Source organism: Ctenopharyngodon idella, chromosome 5, assembly GCF_019924925.1.
Source record: "Ctenopharyngodon idella isolate HZGC_01 chromosome 5, HZGC01, whole genome shotgun sequence".
Classification (NCBI taxonomy): Eukaryota; Metazoa; Chordata; class Actinopteri; order Cypriniformes; family Xenocyprididae; genus Ctenopharyngodon; species Ctenopharyngodon idella.
In genome coordinates, this window is record NC_067224.1 from 30630480 (window position 1) to 30652492 (window position 22013).

The 22013-nt window shown below is 36.0% G+C and overlaps 2 protein-coding genes across 8 annotated transcripts in view; both read right to left on the reverse strand.

Annotated features, from left to right (window-relative positions):
- The window catches only part of sh3glb2b (SH3-domain GRB2-like endophilin B2b), a 42005-nt gene extending 32388 nt beyond the window's left edge, over positions 1–9617 (reverse strand). For 3 of the 6 annotated variants that reach the window (XM_051893300.1, XM_051893299.1, XM_051893297.1), the window contains exons 1-4: positions 9436–9614; positions 5783–5924; positions 3951–4079; positions 1497–1630 (exon numbers count right to left, since the gene is read on the reverse strand). In XM_051893300.1, coding sequence (XP_051749260.1) covers positions 1497–1630; positions 3951–4079; positions 5783–5924; positions 9436–9498 — 468 coding nt within the window. In that variant the 5' untranslated portion in view covers positions 9499–9614. Of the gene's footprint in view, positions 1–1496; positions 1631–3950; positions 4080–5782; positions 5925–9435 lie in introns of all 6 variants that reach the window. The other 3 variants (XM_051893298.1, XM_051893303.1, XM_051893302.1) reach the window with 3 other exon arrangements.
- Positions 9618–10478: 861 nt separating this feature from the next.
- pip5kl1 (phosphatidylinositol-4-phosphate 5-kinase-like 1) lies at positions 10479–21644 on the reverse strand. Of its 2 annotated transcripts, XM_051893292.1 has the most exons (11): positions 21410–21644; positions 20295–20489; positions 17094–17144; positions 16798–16952; positions 15752–15876; positions 15541–15575; positions 15381–15436; positions 14971–15083; positions 14716–14878; positions 12301–12339; positions 10479–11577 (listed from the first exon to the last, which is right to left on the reverse strand). In XM_051893292.1, exons 1-11 carry the CDS (start codon positions 21422–21424, stop codon positions 11112–11114), a joined length of 1413 nt encoding a protein of 470 aa, XP_051749252.1. In that variant the 5' UTR covers positions 21425–21644; the 3' UTR covers positions 10479–11111. The 2 variants fall into 2 exon arrangements, with proteins under 2 accessions (XP_051749252.1, XP_051749253.1); XM_051893293.1 differs by lacking the exon at positions 12301–12339 and having other exon boundaries at positions 21410–21641.
- Between the last annotated feature and the right edge of the window lie 369 nt (positions 21645–22013).

Here is a 22013-nt window from a genome sequence, read left to right on the forward strand (position 1 = left end):
AAAAACGAGTGATTTTTACACTTTTTAATGTCAAATTTTGTAACATTTGCGTTGTTTTATCTTTTTAATATCGATTATTTTCTCATCCAGTTTATTTTTGAGGAGTCACTGCCTCCCTTGGCTCCTCGGAGGAAACATCCCCAAAATATATATAGGCCAACATGGCTTGGCAAACGATATTATATAGCCTACGTGTACGTGTTTGTCAGATTACATGTAACAAGTTGCGCCTGTGTCGACCCACACCTGATGAGAGCATCAGCTCTGCTTATTTGCATCCCAACGCTAATTTGCGCAGCTTTTGTTAGATTGCGTTGGTCATTATGTAAATGATTTGACTGCATCCGTGTTCTTTAATTTGCGCGTAAACAGCAGATCACGCGCAAAACTTGCCACTCCCATCGGCGCATTTGTGGAATTGCTCTCTCACGCTAATTTGCCCCGTTTAGTAAATCTGGACCTTGGTGTGTTTTCTATTGCCTTTTTTTTGTTCCGAAGACCTTCGTTGATCTTCGGAACACAAATTAAGATATTTTTGTTTAAATCCGTTGGCTCCGTGAGGCCTACATAGGGAGCAATGACATTTCCTCTCTCAAGATCCATTAACTGACTCATTATGCTCCGAAGCTTCCTGAAGCAGTGTTTTGAAATCGGCCATCACTAAATAATTCGTTATTTTGTTTTTTTTGGTGCACCAAAAATATTCTCGTCGCTTTATAATATTAATATTGAACCACTGTACTCACATGAACTGATTTAAATATGTTTTAGTACCTTTATGGATCTTGAGAGAGGAAATGTCATTGCTCCCTGCGTAGGCCTCACGGAGCCATCGGATTTAAACAAAAATATCTCAATTTGCGTTCCAAAGATTAACGAAGGTTTTATGGGTCTGGAACGCCATGAGGGTGAGTAATAAATGACAGAATTTTCATTTTTGGGAGAACTAACCCTTTAATGTTACACTTTCATTTTAAGTGTTTTCACTTCTGCACTAATCTGCTGAGTGTCTTCTTTAAAAAGAGACCAAACTTAGGTCTGTATTCCAAAGAATTCATTACTTACAACCATTTAAGTTCAGATCTATGCTCACAACGAGGGGTGACAGTTAACACGTTACTTTAAGTCTGAATATATAGTTACAAATCTGAATATATAAATATAAATCTGAATATAGTTATAAGCCTGAATATAAATGTAAACCCGAATATATAGTTACAAATCTGAATATAGTCTAATAAGCCAGTTATAAGATGGCTCACTTTCATCTAATATGTTAGATTTTTATCAACTATTGTATAGTTTTATCAACTATTGCAAACATTGACATACAAATGTGTTGACAATTTCATTCTTCTCATGTTTCATGAATGAGGCCCACTAATGTTTCTACTTTAACAGAGACTTCTCACCATTGTGTGAACTAACAGATTTTATCAGCTAACATATTAGATGGAAGTGAGCCATCTAAAGAGGAGATCATGAATTTCACTTACAGAAATTGTTTTCCAGTCACCCTCTAAAAAATTCCTCAGAGGAGTGAGGAAGTTGATGGCTGATGTTTGTAGAAATTCCCGTTCTGCTCCACCCAACCTCTTCTGATACTCTCCAACAGTGATCAAAGTACTGCCTGGTATACATTCACAAAACATAACATATGATTGAGCATTCCAATTCCATTTTCAATATTTTCCTGTCAAATTATTTTTCAAGAAGATCTCATAAATTACTGACTGCTTCGAAGAAAATGGTTTGCACACTTTTTCAGATCACTCATTCAGATGGGAATTGAGCATTGTGTAATATGGTTATCAGATGTAGACAAAACGATCTTTGAGTCATCTCAACTAGTTACTCATGTAGGCATCACCATCCAGCTTAATGAATGTCCTAAACTCACAATATTAGTCACTTATAAACCACTTACACATGCAATGAACCACTCAGAGATGCTCTGATGCTGTTTTGATTCTGTGTAAATGAAACAGTCTCGTTGTTGTTGTTGTTGTTGTTGTTTTTCCTGTTTATATTCATATTTATTTTAGTAGTGATCCCGTTTTTTTATATAAATGACCTGTATTGAAGTGTGACATGATATAAAAATATTCTAATTTAAATATTTTTAATATTTTTTAACCAGCATTATTAAATGATTTTACAAGCAAATTTTATGGTTTCGTAATAATAATTGAAAGAAAAAAAAACTACATATATTCTGCAACTAGTTTATAGTTATAGTTCTAACTGTCTTATATTCTGTAACTTTTATATATTAAGTTACAGAACCTAAGATAGTGAAAGTGTATAAGGAAATTCTAACCTAAAAGTATCCACGGGAAATGTTTGCCAAAAACCCTTTTACTCAACCTCTGTTTAGAGAGGGCAAGTGCGCCATCTAGTGCCACATGGTTTGCAGCAAAACATTGACTTGATTTGGAAACTTTCATTGCTAGATAAGTACAAAATGTAGAACATATTATATAGCATAGTCACTGGTGAAGATTCAGACAAATCATATATACATTTGTTGTCATGTCAGAAGCCAAACAGTGGAAAACAAGAAAAAGAATAAATGAGAACTTGGGCAGCAGCGATCCTGACTCACATGGTATCATAGGCAAGGTCATGCATGAGGCACAGCATTCCAGAGGAATTGAGTAAATTTAAAAAGAATAATAATAATAATAAAAATTAATATGTACTTGCTTCTAGTAGGTAAAAAAAAAAAAAAAAAAAGGTACTTTTTAACATCAAACTTTATATTAGGTGTCTTTAACTACTTACAATGTACTTACAAAAACAATTGTTAGGTACAATGTTCTTATTGTGTTCATGTTGTATTGCAAAACACTTTTACTGCTATTAAGATGTGATATGGATAAGCTTAGGGACAGGTTAAGTGGTATGGTTAGGGTTAAGGGGTAAGGGAAGGGTCAACTGTGTAACTATAAGTGCAGGTATTTTTTAACCTTTGCTAAAAGTTACTCTGAGGTCCTTAAAGGACAAAATCTGTTAATTGCATACTTTAGCAATAAGCCAAGTGTTGCATGATTTAACATGTTTCTAGCATGTTTGGTACTTCATGGCATATAAAAATGTGTTTCTGGGAGTGAGTTACAGTGCAAAGCATGCCATTTCCTGTTGCCAGCAGGTGGCGCTATGACTAACTGAATATTGGCATATAGATGTCTTCAGGCCAGGACTCCTTTCACACATGTGAAATCTAGGGCAGATCGGACACTTATGCCTGAGTTACAACAGCTTCGTATTTCATGGCGAAACATCAAACTTTGTCACGGACACGCCCTTCAGCGAAAACTCAAGATCTTCACAATTTAACATCGCAATTAGCCTTCAGATTAGACTGACCAAATATGATGTTGATCTGATTAAAAGCTCTAGGAGGAGTTCGTTAAAGTACAATGTCTGGAAATGGCAAAAACCGCAAAAATTTTGCAGAGAAAACTCAAAATATCTCACTTCCTGTTGGAACAATTATACAAACAATTATAATTGTAGAATTTATCCTATTATCTCTATAATATGCAGAAGCAGAAAACAGGAAAAAAAAAAAGTGAGTATTTGCTTCATAGGCCAAACCTGAGAAAATGGTGCCATCTTGTAAAGAATTAGTAAAAAAAATTTAATTTTGAATCCTTGCCAACAGAATGAAAGCCTATTAATAAAAAAACTCCATCATTTTATAGTTAAACGGCCCTGTGATTAAAAATTGCAGTTTTCGGGTCATTTTTGTCCTTAAGGTCAAAGTGTAACTATTTTGTACCTAGTGTAAAAGAGGTTTATGAAAGGAAATGGGGGAGAAATAGTAAACTTGTGCCAAAATGAATGCAGTTGGCATTAACACAGGCAAAATGATTTAAAAAAAAAAAAACAACCTGAAAAAGGGTTAAATATATTATACGAATTCTCTTCTGGTTAGTTGTACGAACCATATGGAGTTCCTGGCCCAAAGTCCTTTGCAGCATCCTGCATATACTGTCCCAGCAGCTCTGCATTGGTGATTCTGGATGGGATCTTTCTGTCTAATTTCTCATAGAAGAACTCTTCAATACGGGCACCTAAACAGAGATACATGTCAGTAAGAAAGATATCATGCTTTATTCAATCAGTTTATTCAGATTTGATCTCCAGGTCTGGTTAAGATATTCAGAAGACTGAAGAACAAGCTTGAGCTTGTGTCTGGCTAAAACCACAAGATTCATCCTCCTTTTTTAAACAAACTCCACAAAAGGATAGTACTACCATGAAAAAGGCATAGTGAGAACTCCACATGTTGTGTCTAAAACTAAACATCGGTCACTGGGGGAAGGAATTAAACTGGTGACCTAAAGCACAGGCCATGGGGAGTAGAGACAAAACTTACCAGTTTGGTCAACTGGAGCATGGAGAGAGTTAGAAAGAACAGGTTAGTGTTCTTACTAGTACACAATCACTAGGCCATCAGAACCTCTTGCAATAACTTTAAAAAGCCTAAATTCATGAAAGGTACTACAGTCAAAGATGAGCTCTAAAGAATCTGAAACCTGTGGCCTTATCAATGATCCAGGAATTATAACGAAGGAGTATTAATATAAAATGTTTCATGTTGTTTACTGCCAACATAAAAACAGATTTTTGACCCGTGTAGAGATATACACTACCATTCAAAAGTTTGGGGTGGCTAAGATGTTAAATGTTTTTGAATGAGCTCAAGACTCCATTTAATTTATCAGTGAAACAGTAATATTGTAAAATGTTATTGCAATTTATAAGAACCCTTTCTTACTTTAATATATTTTAAATATAATTTATTCCTGTGATGGCAAATCTGAATTTTCAGTAGCCATTACTCCAGTCTTCATTGTCACACGATTCTTCAGAAATCATTCTAATATGCTGATTTGGTGCTCAAGAAACATTTCTTACTATTATCAATGTTAAAAACAGTCATGCTGCCTAATATCTTTGTGGAAACTGACATGTTTTTAAGAATATGAAGTTCAAAAGAACAGCATTTACTTAATATTAAACATTGAAATATTTTATAATAATGTAAAAGTCTTTACTGTCACATTTGACAAATTTAAATGTGTCCTTGCAGAATAAAACTATTAATTAATATAAAACATTTGAGCAGTAGTGTGATTAAGCTAAAGTTAGGAATCAAGCAATTTAGCAGACAGTTTTATCCAAAGTGCCTTACAGTCACTTATGACAGGGGAAGTCCAGCTGCAGTAACCTGGAGTGAAGTAAGAGCACAGTAACGATTAACAGCTCAGATTTGACCGCTACGCCAGTTTGCTGTCCATCTCAGCACCCATGTGAAATATTTGCTTACTCTTATCATTAATGACACTACTGCAGCAAGAAGAGAAAAAAATATATAAATCAAGGGTACAAAGACAATGCATTCACATAATGTGATACCTTGACATAGTGACACCTGAGCACCATTGTTGTTTTAAGATGGTTGTCAGGCATCATATTTCACTGGCTGACTGTACAGGAATTAAGAAGACATTTAATTTTTCTAATAAAAGTATTTTTTTGCAGATACATGGTGTAATCAAGCAAATGGCAACATTAAAGTAGATTGATTCAGATGTTCCTGTTCATCATGTTAATGGGAAATGTCAACAACAGGAGACATTTTCCAACACATTTTAAGGCCACACATTTCAAACAATATCCAATAAGAGTATTTTCTTTAAGAAAATGCAATACAGGGGCTTAGGCAGATGACCCCAGATCTTAAATATTAAATGCCCATGTAGATTCTTACTTGGGTTAGGTTGAAGCAGCACCTCGGTCTGTCTGAAGATCTTGTCGGTCCAGTTTTTGGTGCAGTCTGCCCGAGCGATCAGATTTTCCAAATGGGCATCTAGCTCAGTCTTTTCTGCCTGGCCAAGCTTCTCCTCTGTGTACTGAAGAACATACAAAACAATTCAGACTGTCTGTAAGAGCAGCACTTCAAACACATCAGCATCTTTTTATAGGGAACAAGAATATGCATAATTTCGCTCTAACACGTTATCTCAGAATGCTAAACAAGATGTGCAATATTAATCTGTTAACAAATAATGAGCAGTATTCTTGTACTCTTCAAAGACTGAACATGTTTCTTGAACATGTTTAGACAATGTTTCACAGTCTACATCAAGCAGCAATTCATGCTACAAATCAAACACCACTTCTGAGTGCAAAATGAAATACGTTTTCTTACAAAAGACAATGACAGGACATGCCAGATTTGAATTCCAAAAGCTGAAAAGCATTGATATAATGATAGTTGGCATATTTTACAATATATATATTTTTTTTACTGTATTTCTGATCAAATAAATGCAGCCTTGGTGAGCATAAGAGACTTCTTTCAAAAACATCCAACTTAAGAGTAAAGAGTAACTGAAGGTAAAAAGGTGTAAAAATGTGGCCAAAATGATCATACATTGATAAATACTGTTCTCTCTGAGTAGGCCTAAAGTATAAGCAGTAATCTACAGCTCATGTGGACTGGGTCTGACTGCAGTAACTCCATGAGAGAACTGTGGCTTTGAGTGATAATGATCTGCTCCCAAATAAATCCCTGACAGGTACAGTAGTAGTGACTGGCTAAGCAGGGACACTTAAGGTGATTGGCTGATAGGGGACACCCCCTCCATCTGGTCCCTGGATGGAAAACAGTGTTGCGTTCTTATTTTGTCTACGGTTCTGTCTTCTCAGGGGAGACATAACAATAAACAAGATGATTTTAAAAAAAAACTATAATAAAATGGAAGAGGATCAGACAAGTGATATGGCCCAGGTTTGTTTGGGCCTTTGCAGATTATGTTCAGGCTAAAACCTCAGTTATTGTTGAAGATCAGTTGCTGACCAAATGCTCTTTGACTCTCAATGATTAACAGGAAGTTCCTGGAATCCCGGTGGACCTGCAGTAAAGACTTCCTTTGATGAGGTGAAAAATATATAGAGTGCTGCTGGTGTTTGATATTTCACGCACGCACAGGAAAGACCCCCTGCTGACTGAAAATTCCTTTGCAGATGGGCCTTTGGGCCTTTGCAGATTATGTTCAGGCTAAAACCTCAGTTATTGTTGAAGATCAGTTGCTGACCAAATGCTCTTTGACTCTCAATGATTAACAGGAAGTTCCTGGAATCCCGGTGGACCTGCAGTAAAGACTTCCTTTGATGAGGTGAAAAATATATAGAGTGCTGCTGGTGTTTGATATTTCACGCACGCACAGGAAAGACCCCCTGCTGACTGAAAATTCAGGCCTGAGGTGAAAAAATACATATAAATCACATTCACACGCTGCGACTCAGCATGAAGGATTCCCACTACATCTGCAGCTTTGAGTGCATGTCATCCTTTTCATGACGACTTTAATTTTATCTGTTTATCCACCTTATTCCGATGCCCCATGACACTTTGCGCAAATTATGGGTGTAATACTTTAAAATATAATTTATTTCTGTGATGCAAAGCTGAATTGTCAGCATCATTACTCCAGTGTCACATGATCCTTCAGAAATCATTCTAATATGCTGACTTATTATCAATGTTGGAAACAGTTGTGCTGCTTAATATTATTTTATAATCTGTGATATTTTTTCAGGATTCTTTGATGAATAAAAAAAGTTAAAAAATATCAGCATTTATTTAAAATAGAAATCTTTTGTAACAATATACACTACCGTTCAAAAGTTTGGGGTCAGTTTTTTTTTTTTTCTTTCTTTTTTTTGAAAGAAATTAATACTTTTATTCAGCACGGATGTGTTAAATTGATAAAAAGTGATAGTAAAGATTTATATTGTTAAAAAAGATTTATATTTTGAATAAATGCTGTTCTTTTTAACCTTTTATTCATCAATGAATCCTGAAAAAAGTATCACAGGTTCCAAAAAAATATTAAGCAACACAACTGTTTTCAACATTGATAATAACTGAGTATCAAATCAGCATATTAGAATTATTTCTGAAGGATCATGTGACACTGAAGACTGGAGTAATGATGCTGAAAATTCAGCTTTGCATCACAGAAATAAATTATATTTTAAAGTATATTAAAATAGAAAACCATAATTTTAAATTGTAATAATATTTCACAATATTATTGTTTTTTCTGTATTCATTATGAAATAAATACAGCCTTAATGAGCATAAGAGACTTCGTTCAAAAACATTAAAAATAGTAATGTTTCCAAACTTTTGACTGGTAGTGTATATTTTCATATTTTGATTAATGATTATGAACTATTTTTTTTTTTTATGTGTGTGTGGATTAACTTCACAGATGAATTGTTTACCACAAGACTAGTAATGCATGCTAACAGAGTAAAAAGGGTCAATTTTGATTTCATGCTGACTTTAATTTTCTTTTTTGACATAATACGCCTATTAAAGATGTATCCTTCAGAAATAATTAATATATTTTACAGAAAATATCATCTGTCATAATTCACAGACAGTTTCAGGGGTCAGTCTAGAAAGAAACAGAAACTTGTTATGCCTAAATGCAAACCACCCACATCATGGAAACAGATGGGCATTCAGTCACACATACACACCAGCTGGCTAGACATCCTAAAGTGCTCTGCATACAAGAAGGTCTATTAAAATGAAAATGATCTCTCTGATGCTGTTCCAAAACCTTTATAATTTTCTTTACAGTGATGTTGCACTGCTTAAATAATAATAATAAACACACAAAGTATCATAAAAGGAGTGATAAACAGCTTTGTGTGATGTACAGACTGAAATTTAAGTCATTAATGTGTAATAAAATGGCATTTTTATAATTTTTGGAGCTGTCCCATTGAACAGTTATCACTTTCATTCTATAGGGAAAAAATATTAGCATGAACAGTAACAGAACATATTTTGTGTCATACAGGTTCAGAACAATATGAGTGTGAGACAGGAGTAAATTATAATGTTTTCAATTTGGTGTGAACTGTACCTTTAAACTTTGGACGATGATTACCAGCCTGTTTACTGTCGAGAACATTTTTTAAACTATTACATAAGCATCTCTAAACAAGCATCTTGAAAATAAAAATAATTAGTTCTCTAGTGAGTACGCTGTAAGCGAGAATTCAGCTGGTGACTGTCACATGAACAGCCATTAATAATGGATACGAGCTTGGCTTGCGTCTATCGGCTTACAATGGCGAGGAAAATACGGTTCATCGTAAAATGACAAATGACATAAGGATTGTTCGCTTAAACAATGACAGATAAAGAAGGATATACAGAACGCGACCTTTCTGAATGCTCGCATAAGAATCTATAAAGGCCAACAGAGCGAAGCTGTTCGTCCATTCATTCACTCGAGCCCGCTGCTGCGTTCATCCATCCTACTGGATTCACGCACGTCACTTATGGCTGAACGCAACTCCCGTAAAGTAAATAGAAAGCACTGGGTCATTTTATACCTGAACAGCACGAGTGAAGAAGACACCTGCATCCGACGCTAGTTTCTTGACATTGAAATCCATCGTGTCAGCGTTTTCACTGTGTGCGTTTCAGCAACATCAGCTTGTTGGTTGTCCCTGCAACGGGATCGATTGTGCAGGACGAGGCTGAATCGACAGCGCAACCTGGAGTTTAATGATCTTACCATCAGTTACATCAGTCATCCTCTACTCAGCCTGGTCGCTTTAATTATTTTGAACACCGTATTTTTTTTTTTTTTTTTTTTTAATGCTGTAACTAGTTTCAGTTCTTTCAAAAGTAGGTTTCATGAAAAATAACGATTTAAAAAAAAAAAATTCTGTAGTCTGTGCACGTTAAATCTGACCCATATATATAAAAAAGGCCTTTTACCAATTAGCCAACCTTTTGGGATGTTAGCATTAAATTTTATTTATTTATTTACTGGTAAATCTATTAATCAAACTGACCAAAATATTTGACGTTTATTCCCTCAATCTTATTAATAAAAGGTACATAGATAAATGGTCTAAAGGCCTCACACAAATTGTATTATTCCTTCAATATTCAATTAAAATATGTCATCATAAAACTATTAGTAGGCTAAAGACTATGAATTTACCCCTACTAACCCTAAGCCTATATGTTTGAACGGCTCATTTTATATACAAAATAAAAGAGGTGAGCAACAAAAATGTGAATTTATTTGCATTTATGCCATGATTCTGTAATGTTTCTTTTATGGAAAGCCATAAAATGAGCAGTTCAAGCATATATCTTACCTACAGTATTTTACTGTTTGACAGAATACCTCAAAAATATGCTCAAAAAGCTCCAGGAATATATAAATCCATGATTTCATGATTTGCTGACAAAGTAGAAGAAAAACAACAACAACAACAAAAATTTCTGACAAATTAGAAGAAAAACAACAACAACAAAAATTTCCAAACAGTCATCCGGTCAAGATGGACCTTAATCGCATAAAGTATGATGAGAATTACTGAGAATGATCTAACTAAAACATTAAAGAAGAAAAGATACAGATCTTAAACATTCTTTTATTATACTGCATTATAAATATTTCAGAAAAAAAAAAAAAAAACATTTGAATGCCCACTTATGTAGCTTCACATAACAGATGCTAAAATGAAAGACAGCATAAAAGAAGGGACCCTGCTGCTGTTGATAAGCTGTAAGTCATGATATGTTTAATTTACTCTCAAAAGCCTTTCTGTCAGAGCAGCTGGTTATATTAAGTGGCAACAATGAATGCAATATATGTAATCAGTATTACATAATTTAACATTTCAAAAACAGACTTAAATCAAAGGTTACACCCTCTGCTGCTCTTATTCACATCTTCATCCCATGCATCTTCAGCATAATGCAGTGGTCATTGCACCATTACTTGCGTAACAGTTTTAAATGAATACAACTTTTAACTTTTGCATTTTTCAGGAAGTACAGTGTTTCAACAAGTACTTTAATTAGCATCGTCTTAAACAAAGCTATTCATAAACATATACTTCAAAATAGTCAACTTAAAAGAGTAAAACATTTGCCCTCAAATGTACATTCAGGTCCTTTTTTCCACTGTACTTCCATAATGAGGTGAGTATGTTTGAGTCATTTTTGTGAACAGTGTGTCCTCTGGCACATCATAAGCGGTCTTATTTTATTTGGTATGGTCCTGAACCCACTGGCACAGCCTGTGACAGTAAGCTGGAGGACTGACTGTGGAGAATGTTTGCCGTGGGTGTCTCAGTCTCTTCCACAGGTGCTCGAGCCTCTTTTTGAAACCATAAACAGTGAAGATGTCAATAATTCCGATGAAGTAACGCTCCTCTGGTCCATCAATGACATGAAGCGGGTTCTTGAAGTTGGGAAGCAGTCTCCGGTTCTGGGCCTGGAACTCTTGTAGATCAGCTGACTCTGTTCCCACCGTACTGGATTGCTCAATTTTCTCTCCCTCAAGACTTGTATTGTCCGTTCCTCCATTGCCACTGTGCATTTCTGTTGTGTGAAACTGTGTTGTTGCACAATTTAATTCTGCGGAGAGGAGTGTGGAGTCTTCCTCTGCCACCACCCCGGGAACAGTGGGTGATGCAGCATGTGTAGGACTGGATGTCACATTCACTGACCTAACAATCAGTCGGAGAGGAACACAAAATTGAACAAAGAACATTATCCAACTCAATGATAACCATTTGATCAAAACATGTGGCTGTTGCAGATTATTTCACCTGAATTTTCCATGCTATTAAAGGGATAGTTCACCCCAAAATTACAATTATTACATCATTTACTCACCCTCATGTCATTCCAAACCCGCGTGACTTTCTTTTTTTGTGTGTGTGTGTGTGTGTGTGGAACACAAAAAGAGATGCTTTGTTCACGCAGTTCTTCTCCATACAATGAAAGTGGATGGGGACCAAAAACAGTCAAGCTCCTACAAAAGCACCATACTGAAGTCATATGATAACTTTGTGTGAGGAACAGACATAAATTTAATTCATTCATTGAAATGATTGACAGCCCGTGATCACTGTTCACTTTCATTGTATGGAAAAGAGCAGCTTTGACATTCTGCTATAAATATGTCCTTTTGGTTTCTATGGAAGAGAAGAAGTCATAAATGTTTCAAAAGACATGAGAATGAGTAAATGAAAAACTTCTCATTATTTTTGGGTGAACTATTTGTTTAGAAGATGGATATATACAGTATATGAGATGTTTAATAAATGATGGAATGATAGTACCAAGGACACGACGCATGGCTATTATAGTTTAGTTTAGTAATTTAGTTTTTGTTATTTCTTTGAGACATTAATGACATTGAAGCTAGATATGATTTGGCTACATGCCTGCCTGCCATTGGCCGTTTGGAGAAGAAAGAGAAGGATCTGGAAACAGAGGTGAACATGAACATTCACAGTCAGGGAAAAGCCTGTTATCCTTATATACTGAACTAGAGATACGAGGCAGCAGAAAGAAACTTCTTGAACCATAAGAACAACTGAAGCATAATCAAACATCAGTATTCTGAACTTAATCATATAAAGTTCATCACTATTGTCTGCGTGCACCTCAGTAAAGCATGAGCAGTTCATTCAGTTGACTATGTGGGATAGTAGTGACAAATCGTAAGCATCTGTGTACCGTCTGTGTCAAGAATAGAATTTGAATACCAAACTACACCAACCTTGAGGCTTCACTAAATATAAATATACTACAATTGTGAATAGATATACACAGTATTCACTCTCCACTGTTTTCTATTCAACATAATTTTTCAAGTAATTACAGTGTTGCGATAAAAGCTGTGTCATTATGAAGGCTGTGCCCTCCGGAGGTTGCATTTGTTGGCTGCATACGTCATTGAGGATGTCTCATTTCAGAGAAGTAACTATTATAAGACCTACTGTTATTCCTTATGAGGCATCAATTATTGTAATTTCTTTCTTACTTTGGAATGTAATGGACACTTTTCTGAAATGAGGCAGCCTCAATGACGTATGCAGCCGAAAAAGCGCAGTCTTCGAAATTAGACACAGCAAAAAAATAAATAAATAAACATTATAGAACAATATAACACTGGCATCTCCTTTAAGAAGGTTTCCATTCACTATACATAAACCTTCTCTTTTCAAAACATGGTCACACCTTTAGCTGTTTTATGAGAACCTTTTTTTAATTTTTTTTTTAATTAATGAAATTAAGGCTACATTCAGACTGTCAGTCCAAATCTGATTTTTGTGCAAGTGTGAACAGCAAAAAATCCGTCTTACAAATACGTTTTGAGCTTCATTCATGTGTGGTTTGAAATCCTATTCAAATCGCATTTTTGGAAATCCATTTCGGTCTGTCTGCCCTGATTGGATTTCGCATGGTTTATGTGACTTTCTCACACCACGTAAAACGGAAATGTCACACGTTGTTATAGGAAACATTCTGAAAGTCACTGCAGAAACAAGGTTGTGCTGTTACAAAGTGCCGGACGAACAGAAAATGACAATATAATTGAGACATGTTTTGAAACTGGTGGAGACGACAGTATGGAATAAAGCCACACATACCAGCCTCCTACGTTTCTGTCGCTGCCTCAGATAACGCAGTAGTCCAGTGTGGCGGCTACACATTGTCATGTTGTAAATAAGACAATGTCTGTATTGCAAACCCCTCTATGTTGATATTGTTGTTTTTGCCGTATGCCTACCAACGCAATGTCATTGCCATAGAAACCAATGCAGATATTCTGGAAATGAAAGAGCGGCATGGACACACAAATCGGATCTGAACAGTTGCGATACACAATGTGGACGTCAATCATTTTAGATCAGATTCCAATCGGATACACAAATAATTGGATTTGGACTGACAGTGTGAACATAGTCTAAGAGTGCGTTCACACTTGTAGTTCGGTTTGTTTGGTCTGGACCAAAAAGAAAAAAAAAACATTTAGTCCTGGTCCAATTAGCATTCAGATTGGCAATTTTATCACTGAACCAAAAGATACCGAACCTAAAGGCATAGGGATATGTTCACAACCTGACTGGTTGAATTTTATGGCGTATTGCCTATTTTGAGAAGGAACTTACCGAACATCTAAAACAATGCTGTGTGCTGAGGTAAATGCACTTGTTGTGTGTGCGTAGCCTGCATATGATGGTATTTTGGCCAGCTGGGAACTTGTGAAGAGCTTATAAAATGTGTAAAGTTGTCAAAACAGTGGCGGGAATCCCTCCGTCACACACACAAACAATCTGCTGCGTGGAGACGCGTGTCTGATGCCTGTGATGGGCAAACTCGCGACTATGATGAGAAAAACCAATATGCGTGAGGATTCTGTCCTTTTTAGGGTCTCATCTTCCTGTTTTTGGTTCGTTTACATGTCTTTGGTCCGTGTTGCGTTCATATATCATTCGAACTGCACCAGAGTTCGTTTGGAAGCGGACTGAGACCCAGCGGTCTCGGTCCGCTTGTTTAAGCGCACCAGGGTTCGGATGGCAGCGTTCACACATGTTCAAATGAACCGCACTAACAGAGCAATCGCACCAGGGTTCGTTTTAATCGAACCAAGCATGACAAGTGTGAACACCCTAACTTCCCTGAAATAGTAACAATAAAAATGAGATTTAGGTTATTTAGATCTTATTTACTGGGATCATTTGAAATGCACAATATACACAAGCAGACCTTCCTTAAAAACATCTTTGTAAATGTCTGTGGTTGTTAATGGATGACTATACACATGGTATATTAAACTTTAGTATACTCACTTTTTGGTACGCATGATGAGTGTTGCGAAAGAGAGAGTCTGGCTGAGTTCATCCTGGTGCAGGGGCTGATGGGCCAGCAGGAGGCTGTAGTCTAACACGTTGAGTGTCTGAAGAAAGGCTGTGTCGATCTCCACTTGACGCAGTAGCCAAGGACGCTGCTGATCTGTCATATGAACAAGGAGCTATAAGATCGAACGTAATGGTGCAGATGAAGTCTACAGTAAATATCCATTGCTAACAAGGAACTGAGCTTACCTAACTGAATGAACTGTCCTTCAAAATTAAGATCCTTTAAAACAACAATGATCTGGCTGCCTTCAGGGGCTGGGTCTGTCCACCGGCTCACCTGACAGCCCTTTAAATCATACCTTAAACATTGAGAGAGAAGGATGATGTAAAGCTAGGAAGAAGAGTAATATTATTGGAGAAGGAGGTGGGAGTGATGGATCATTATTCTTACCATTAGCGCAACAGCTAAAAGTCAAAGCAATTTAATAACCAATAAGTGCAAGGCTGTGGATTACATTAAGTCAAAATGACAGTTCCTGTGGTGTACTCTCACATATGTGATGGAGAGATGAAAAACATTAAATATTTACAGGACTAATAATGGACAGAGCGCCAACACTTCACCATTTCCATTTAGAGAATGCAGCAAGTCTTACCTTGCCGTGATTCTGTCATCAGGGTAAAACACACTTTGCATCACAATAAAGTACTTCTGCACACAGAAAACCAATAGAGTTTTATAACATGTACCTTTGAGGGCATAAAATAATTAATAATATTGACAGGAAATTAAAGATATTAAATAAATGAAATTACCATCCTCTGATGTGCAATTTTGATTCTGTGAACACCTGTCCATGAATAAAGCATGACAGTTTCTTAAATGGATGCAATAAAGATAAGCATTTAGGGTTTTAAGTTGTCTCATCATGTATAACACATTTAAATTTATAATGCATATGAAATACATCAAATATTAGTCCAGTAACTTTTGTTAAAGTTAATTTACCAGCTTCCAGGTTCTCACCCAAAAATTTGACGAGTAGAGAGTGTGGGTACTTCTCCAAATGTTCTATGTAGATTCTCAAGTTAGACAAGAGAAATCGCACTTCTCTTTTACTCTGTGTCTTTAAGAAGAACCGCTTGTCATTACTGAACAGAGGAGAAAGAAGTGTGAGTTGAAGGACATTTGGTTTGACATCAAACAAATATATTATTATTTGTTTGATATCTGATTATTATATTACAAAGTTTACTTACAGATACATATCTAAAATACACTACTGTTCAAAAGTTTGGGGTCAGAAAGTTTTTTAATTTTAAGTCTCTTATGTTCCACCAAAGCTGCATTTATTTTATCAAAAATACAGTGCAAACTGTAATTTTGTCAAATTTTATTACAATTTAAAATAGCTGTTTTCTATTCTAATATATTTTAAAATGTAATTTAATCCTTTGATGGCAAAGCTGAATTTTCAGCAGCTGTTACTCCAGTCTTCGGTGTCACATGATCCTTCAGAAATCATTCTAATATGCTGGTTTTCTGCTCAAAAAACATTTCTTATTATTATCAATGTTAAAACAGCTGCTTAACACAGTATTTGTGGAAACCATGATACATTTTTCTCAGCATTCTTTGATGAACAGAAAGCTCAAAAGAACAGCATTTATTTGAAATATAAACCTTTTGTAACATTATAAATGTCTTTACTGCCACATTTGATCAATTTAATTCATCCTTCCTTAATAAAAGTATTTATTTCTTTAAAAAAAAAAAAAATCTTACTGACCCCCAAACCTTTAAACAGTAGTGTAAGTACAGCTCCTATCTAAATGAATGGAGAAAGACTGTTTGTTAAGATTGTGTTTCAATAAGATATTTCAAATAACAAAAAAATAAATAAAAAAATCAGACAACAATCATAAATGTAGCTAAAATCAAGCTAAAACAACTGGTTCAATTAATGTGCATGCATGATATAGAGTACAAAAAAACAGGCAATGCATCTATCAAAGTGTCTCCTCCTCTCTGGTGCATATGCTCCTGCAAGCGAAACATTTGTGCTGACTCACGTTAGGAAGAAGTCTGCCTTGCTCTTGGAATTGCTGATGAATTGCAGGTAGCTGCCTTCGGAGGAGAGGGACTGCTGGTATTCCTTCTCTGTCATCCCCAGGGAGCGCCGCAGACTGGCAAACACCGGCCCAGCATACGTCTCCATCCTGAAGTCCTTCACACAGTCACAAACACAACAGATTATAACACATAATATCTTATGTATAATTCAAGCAAAACAAGCCAATGCTCAACAGCTCCAATGTCACATTTTGTCCAGGAAAAACAGCAGTGTCTGCTTTTTCCTTTAACGTACCTTTTGGATTTGAGTAACCTCAAGATTGTAGTCATCCTCACACAGCTCATCCTAAAAAAATAACATAAAATATATGATCAATAATGATAAGTATTCATATTATTGTACATGCTTTTGCAGGCAATGTTTTTCTTTTTGTTGTTTAAGTGTGTGAGAGAGATGCTTTGACTGCTGGACAACAAACGGCACATTCATGAGTCATACTGCTGCATAAGCAGACTGGATTCAATTGAATCAGGGGTCTGCAACATCATCTATGTGTGTGTGTTTGTTAGCGAACGAGCACATGACCATGAGTGCCACCACACTACAAAACAAGGTAACACTTTACCATAAGGTACAATTAACAATATGTTTTTACTGCATTTATTAACCTTTCATAATTTTAGTTAATACAAATGTTCATATTCATGTTAGTTCACAGTGCATTAATTTATGTTAACAGATACAACCTTTGACCTTAAAAATATATTAGTAAATATAGATTAACATTAACTATGATAAATAAATGCTTTGTTTTAAGTATTTTTCATTGTTAGTTCATGTTAACTAATGTAGTTAACTTATGTTAACAATTGAAGCCTTATTGTAAAGTGTTACCCAAAACATGTTGAGTAGTTCGTAATCTAGTTTGTAATGTGGTTGTCTCATCGATAAGTTCAAGCCAAGTTCCAAATGGAGAAAATGGTCAATCCATTAAGTTTTCCCACAATTCAGTCACATTCTGATGAAATCCAGTTTATTATATCTGAGTACATTACCATTTTAATGTGTTTAATGGGTTTTAAAAACACTTTAACCATGGCTATATTTACAATATAGCAAGGGATTGAGTGTCTTATTCCTTCTATAAAATAGTTTACAACATAAAAAGGCGTAATTTTATTTTACAAATGTCATTAATTATTGATGTTCCCTGACATGTAATATTTAGGGCCAGAGCACCAATGGTGTGAGGACCCTATTGTAATTGCTCGGTCAATTATTCTTCTTCTCTGAAATGAATCGCATTTTTGAGGGCCTAAACATGCTCGAAAACTCATGAAACTTTGCACATGCATCAGAAGTGGTGAAAATTTACATCTGATATGGGTTTCAGATTTAGGTGTGGCAAAATGGCTCGATAGCGCCACCTACAAAATTTCAATTAAGCGCCCTTCGTGCTACATTTCACATACAGGTATGAAATTTGGTAGACACGTGTAACAGCCCAATACCTACAAAAAAGTCCCTGGGTGCAAAATCGGAAAACCCAACAGGAAGTCAGATATTTTGAGTTTTCTCTGCAAAATTTTTGCAGTTTTTGCCATTTCCAGATGTTGTACTTTAACAAATTCCTCATAGAGATTTAACCAGATCAACATCATATTTGGTCAGTCTAATCTTAAGGCCTTAGTGATGTTAAATTGTGAAGATCTTGAGTTTTCGCTGTGTGTCCGTGACGCCCTGACAAAATCTGATGTTATGAAAGAGGAAGCTGTTGTAACTCAGGCATAAAGTGTCCGATCTGCCGCAAACTTCACATGTGTGATAAGAGTCCTGGTCTAAAGACATCTACTTGCCAATATCCACTTGCTGGCAACAGGAAATAACATGCTTTACACTGTAATTTATTCCCTGAAACATTTAAATATGCCACGAAGTACCAAACATGCTAGAAATACGTCAAATCATGCAACACTTGGCTGAGTGCTAATGTATGCGATTAACTGTTTGATAACAGTCCTGGCCTGAAGACATCTACATGCCAAAATGAAGTTATAGTCATATCGGCACCAGATGGTAGCAGGAACTGTGGCAAATACAAATGACTGACTTTATACTCCTATATGTATGTACTTAAATGCAGATTGCCCACCGTGCTCTGTTTTCCTAAAGCCACCGGGTGGCAGTGGCACGGGTGCGAGGGCCCTTTCATCGCTGCTTGCAGCTTTAATTTGTATTTTATATTTTGTAATGTGTATTTTGTATTTTACTGACATCTTACTGACAGCATCCAGGACTAAAACTTATCTAATTTCATTTTCTATTTAGGTTTTAAAATATTGAAAATGTAGTCAGGGATGCCAACTGGGAGAGTAGAACAGAAACATTGTCTTGAACAGACCCTTGAACTGAGAAAAGTCACGCATCAAAAATAATACAAGGTTTTCTGGAGGCTCTGTAATTCTTTCAAGCTGTTATATCATCTAAATAAGAAAATCGTTATAGAAAACATACTAATCTATGAAATATCACAAATGTGTCAAGCCTTGGGGAAAAAAGCCATGCAAGTTCAGACATCCTCTAAAATACACTGAATACACTTAGATATTATACTTATGATTATTATTTACTTATGCCATTTAACCATCTGCATTGTCTCTTGTTGTAGCACCATGCACTGTGAGAAACATTGCATTGTTTGAATTCTGTCCCTCCTCCCTGACGCATGCAGTACAATGGTGTTTGTTACTGAAACACTTGGTTACTCTTCCACACCCCCTGCTCTGTTACTCTTGAGCAAATTACCAAGATAAAAACAGCTCTAATCAAGCTAAAATGTTGTAATATGGTGCCACTTCAGCACCACAAACACACAGTCTCCATGGAAAGATCAGACTAAATATGGCCCTCTCTACGGAGGTTTCCCTCTTACTAATTAATGTCAAATGGAACATGTCTGTCTCCTTGGAGGTGTTTGATCATGCCAAGCTTTTGTCTCTCTCACCTTTTATTTCAATATGCACTTCAGCGCTGAAAATGTAATGTGACCTGAATTGTTTATTGCCATGTGACTGTATTTTGATGTCATGATTCGAAACCTGTTTGATTATGATCATCTGTGACCTCTGTTCATATAAATTAGTTCATAACAGTTTGAGTGCTGGATATGCTAACACTAGTTAATTCTGAATAATTATTAAATAGACATCAAAAAAATAAAAATCTAAAAAACCTCTAAATAAAAGGCTTTCCTCTCCCAATAAAAAAAGCTTTAAAATAGCTTTGTAAATAGGCAGAAATAAAAGTTTTTTTTTTTTTTTTAAGAAAATTGTATATGTTTTATATATCTTCTCCATGGACCCCGAGGAGTCCACAAACTGGTCAAAACTCTAAATCTGACTGCATTTTCCCCTGTTATCTTTCCCTAAAGATGGAAAAAGTGATATTCAATAGGGACAGGATGAGGTGTAGGTTCATAAACATGGGAATACTCACAGGTAAAGGGTTGTCAATGGTGTTCTGCACAGCAGCAAACAGCCCTTCCTTCATCATACAGGTGAGACTGTAGAACTCATGCTGCTGGTCGATCTCAAACAGACCCAGAAGTTTCCATTGCTGCCTCAGTCCTCCCCACCGTCTCCTCTTCACTGAGCGACTGTGTCGGCTCACACTTGGCCCTGACATCTCCATCTACAACATACAGACATGTAGTTGATTATAGTACACCTACAAACAGTAGAAACCGCACACAGACAGATGATTTGTTTACTGACAGATCCCTTACGTTTTATCAGTATTTTTTTTTTTTGGTACTCTATACTCATGTTATAATGACTGGGATTTGTCATCAACTGGTAAAGGTCTGTCTCCCTGACAACAGATCAACAAATCAAAATCTGTTTCGATTCAAGTGTCTTAAGGTCTTTATGTGGGGTCTCTCAGACAGGAAAATGATAAGTTATTTGAAATCCTTTATTAGTAGTGAATGTGGCACCATCACGAGAGAACAAAAGAGCCCCTGCGGCAGGTCACAGCGCAAATCTGACATGCCATCAGTTGCAATAAATGCACTGCTCCTTTAAGACACCTGTATTTTGTTTGCACACAAGGAAATCATAGTTGCTAACCACTGTAGACAATTTTGGCTCACACTTTTCAGCCTGTTTGGTTTGTTCTCCCAACTGTCATGTGCCTACAGTAAATGAGGTTTTCACCACTGTCCACTGAGTGCCAGAGAAATATTGAATCAGAAGTTATTTGTTTCCAGTGATGGTAATCAGCTGCTCTGTCTGAAGAAATTCAATTTTCCAATCTCGTTTCAGTTTTCCCCCCTTTGCCTGTGGCTTAAAAAGAACTCTGTCATCAGACCGTCATATGAAGGACAGAATTAAGAGAAAGCCAAGCCAGAAATAATGTATATTTTTATAATTGAGAATCGGACAAGGCCAGTAGCCTATTTGATGTACATTTTAACAAACCAGCCCATTTTAAAACAGGAAGAACCTAAGCTTATCGTTTCTTAACTGTTAGAGGAACTTGAGTTTATCTTCACTTCGATAAAAAATGAAAAAACGAGGGCTTTCCGTCTAAAAAAAAAGATGTGTACATACCTCAGTGCGATTCATTATGGGGCCTCTAATACATGTCCTCGTCCGTGTGGGTCGTGGATGGGGAGATCAGCGCATTCTTTCTGTCCTCGCGTGACATGACATGGCCAGTGTGTGGATGAGCCGCTCGCGCTCGATCAGTCTCTCATCAGTGAGCGCGACTGCAGCGGCCCATCCCACAGCACAGACACACTGCTGCTCTCTTACTGAATACATGGACCAGGACTACTAACAGCCAAAGGCGCGCAGACCAGCAGTATACACACATACATACACACACACACACACACACACACACATATATATATATATATATATATATATATATATATATATATATATATATACATCATAGAATATGAATATATAAAGTATAACATACATTGTTCTATATGTTTGAATGTGCATATATACATAATCTATACAATATTTTTCATATTATAAATACTAAGTAACTATCTCCATCTCATACAATTCTTTTAGTTTATGATGTATGACATGACACGCATTTAATGAGTTACACAGGTGATGATGATGATGATAGATAGATAGATAGATAGATAGATAATACATATAAAACATAAAACATTATAAAATGAGTAAGAGA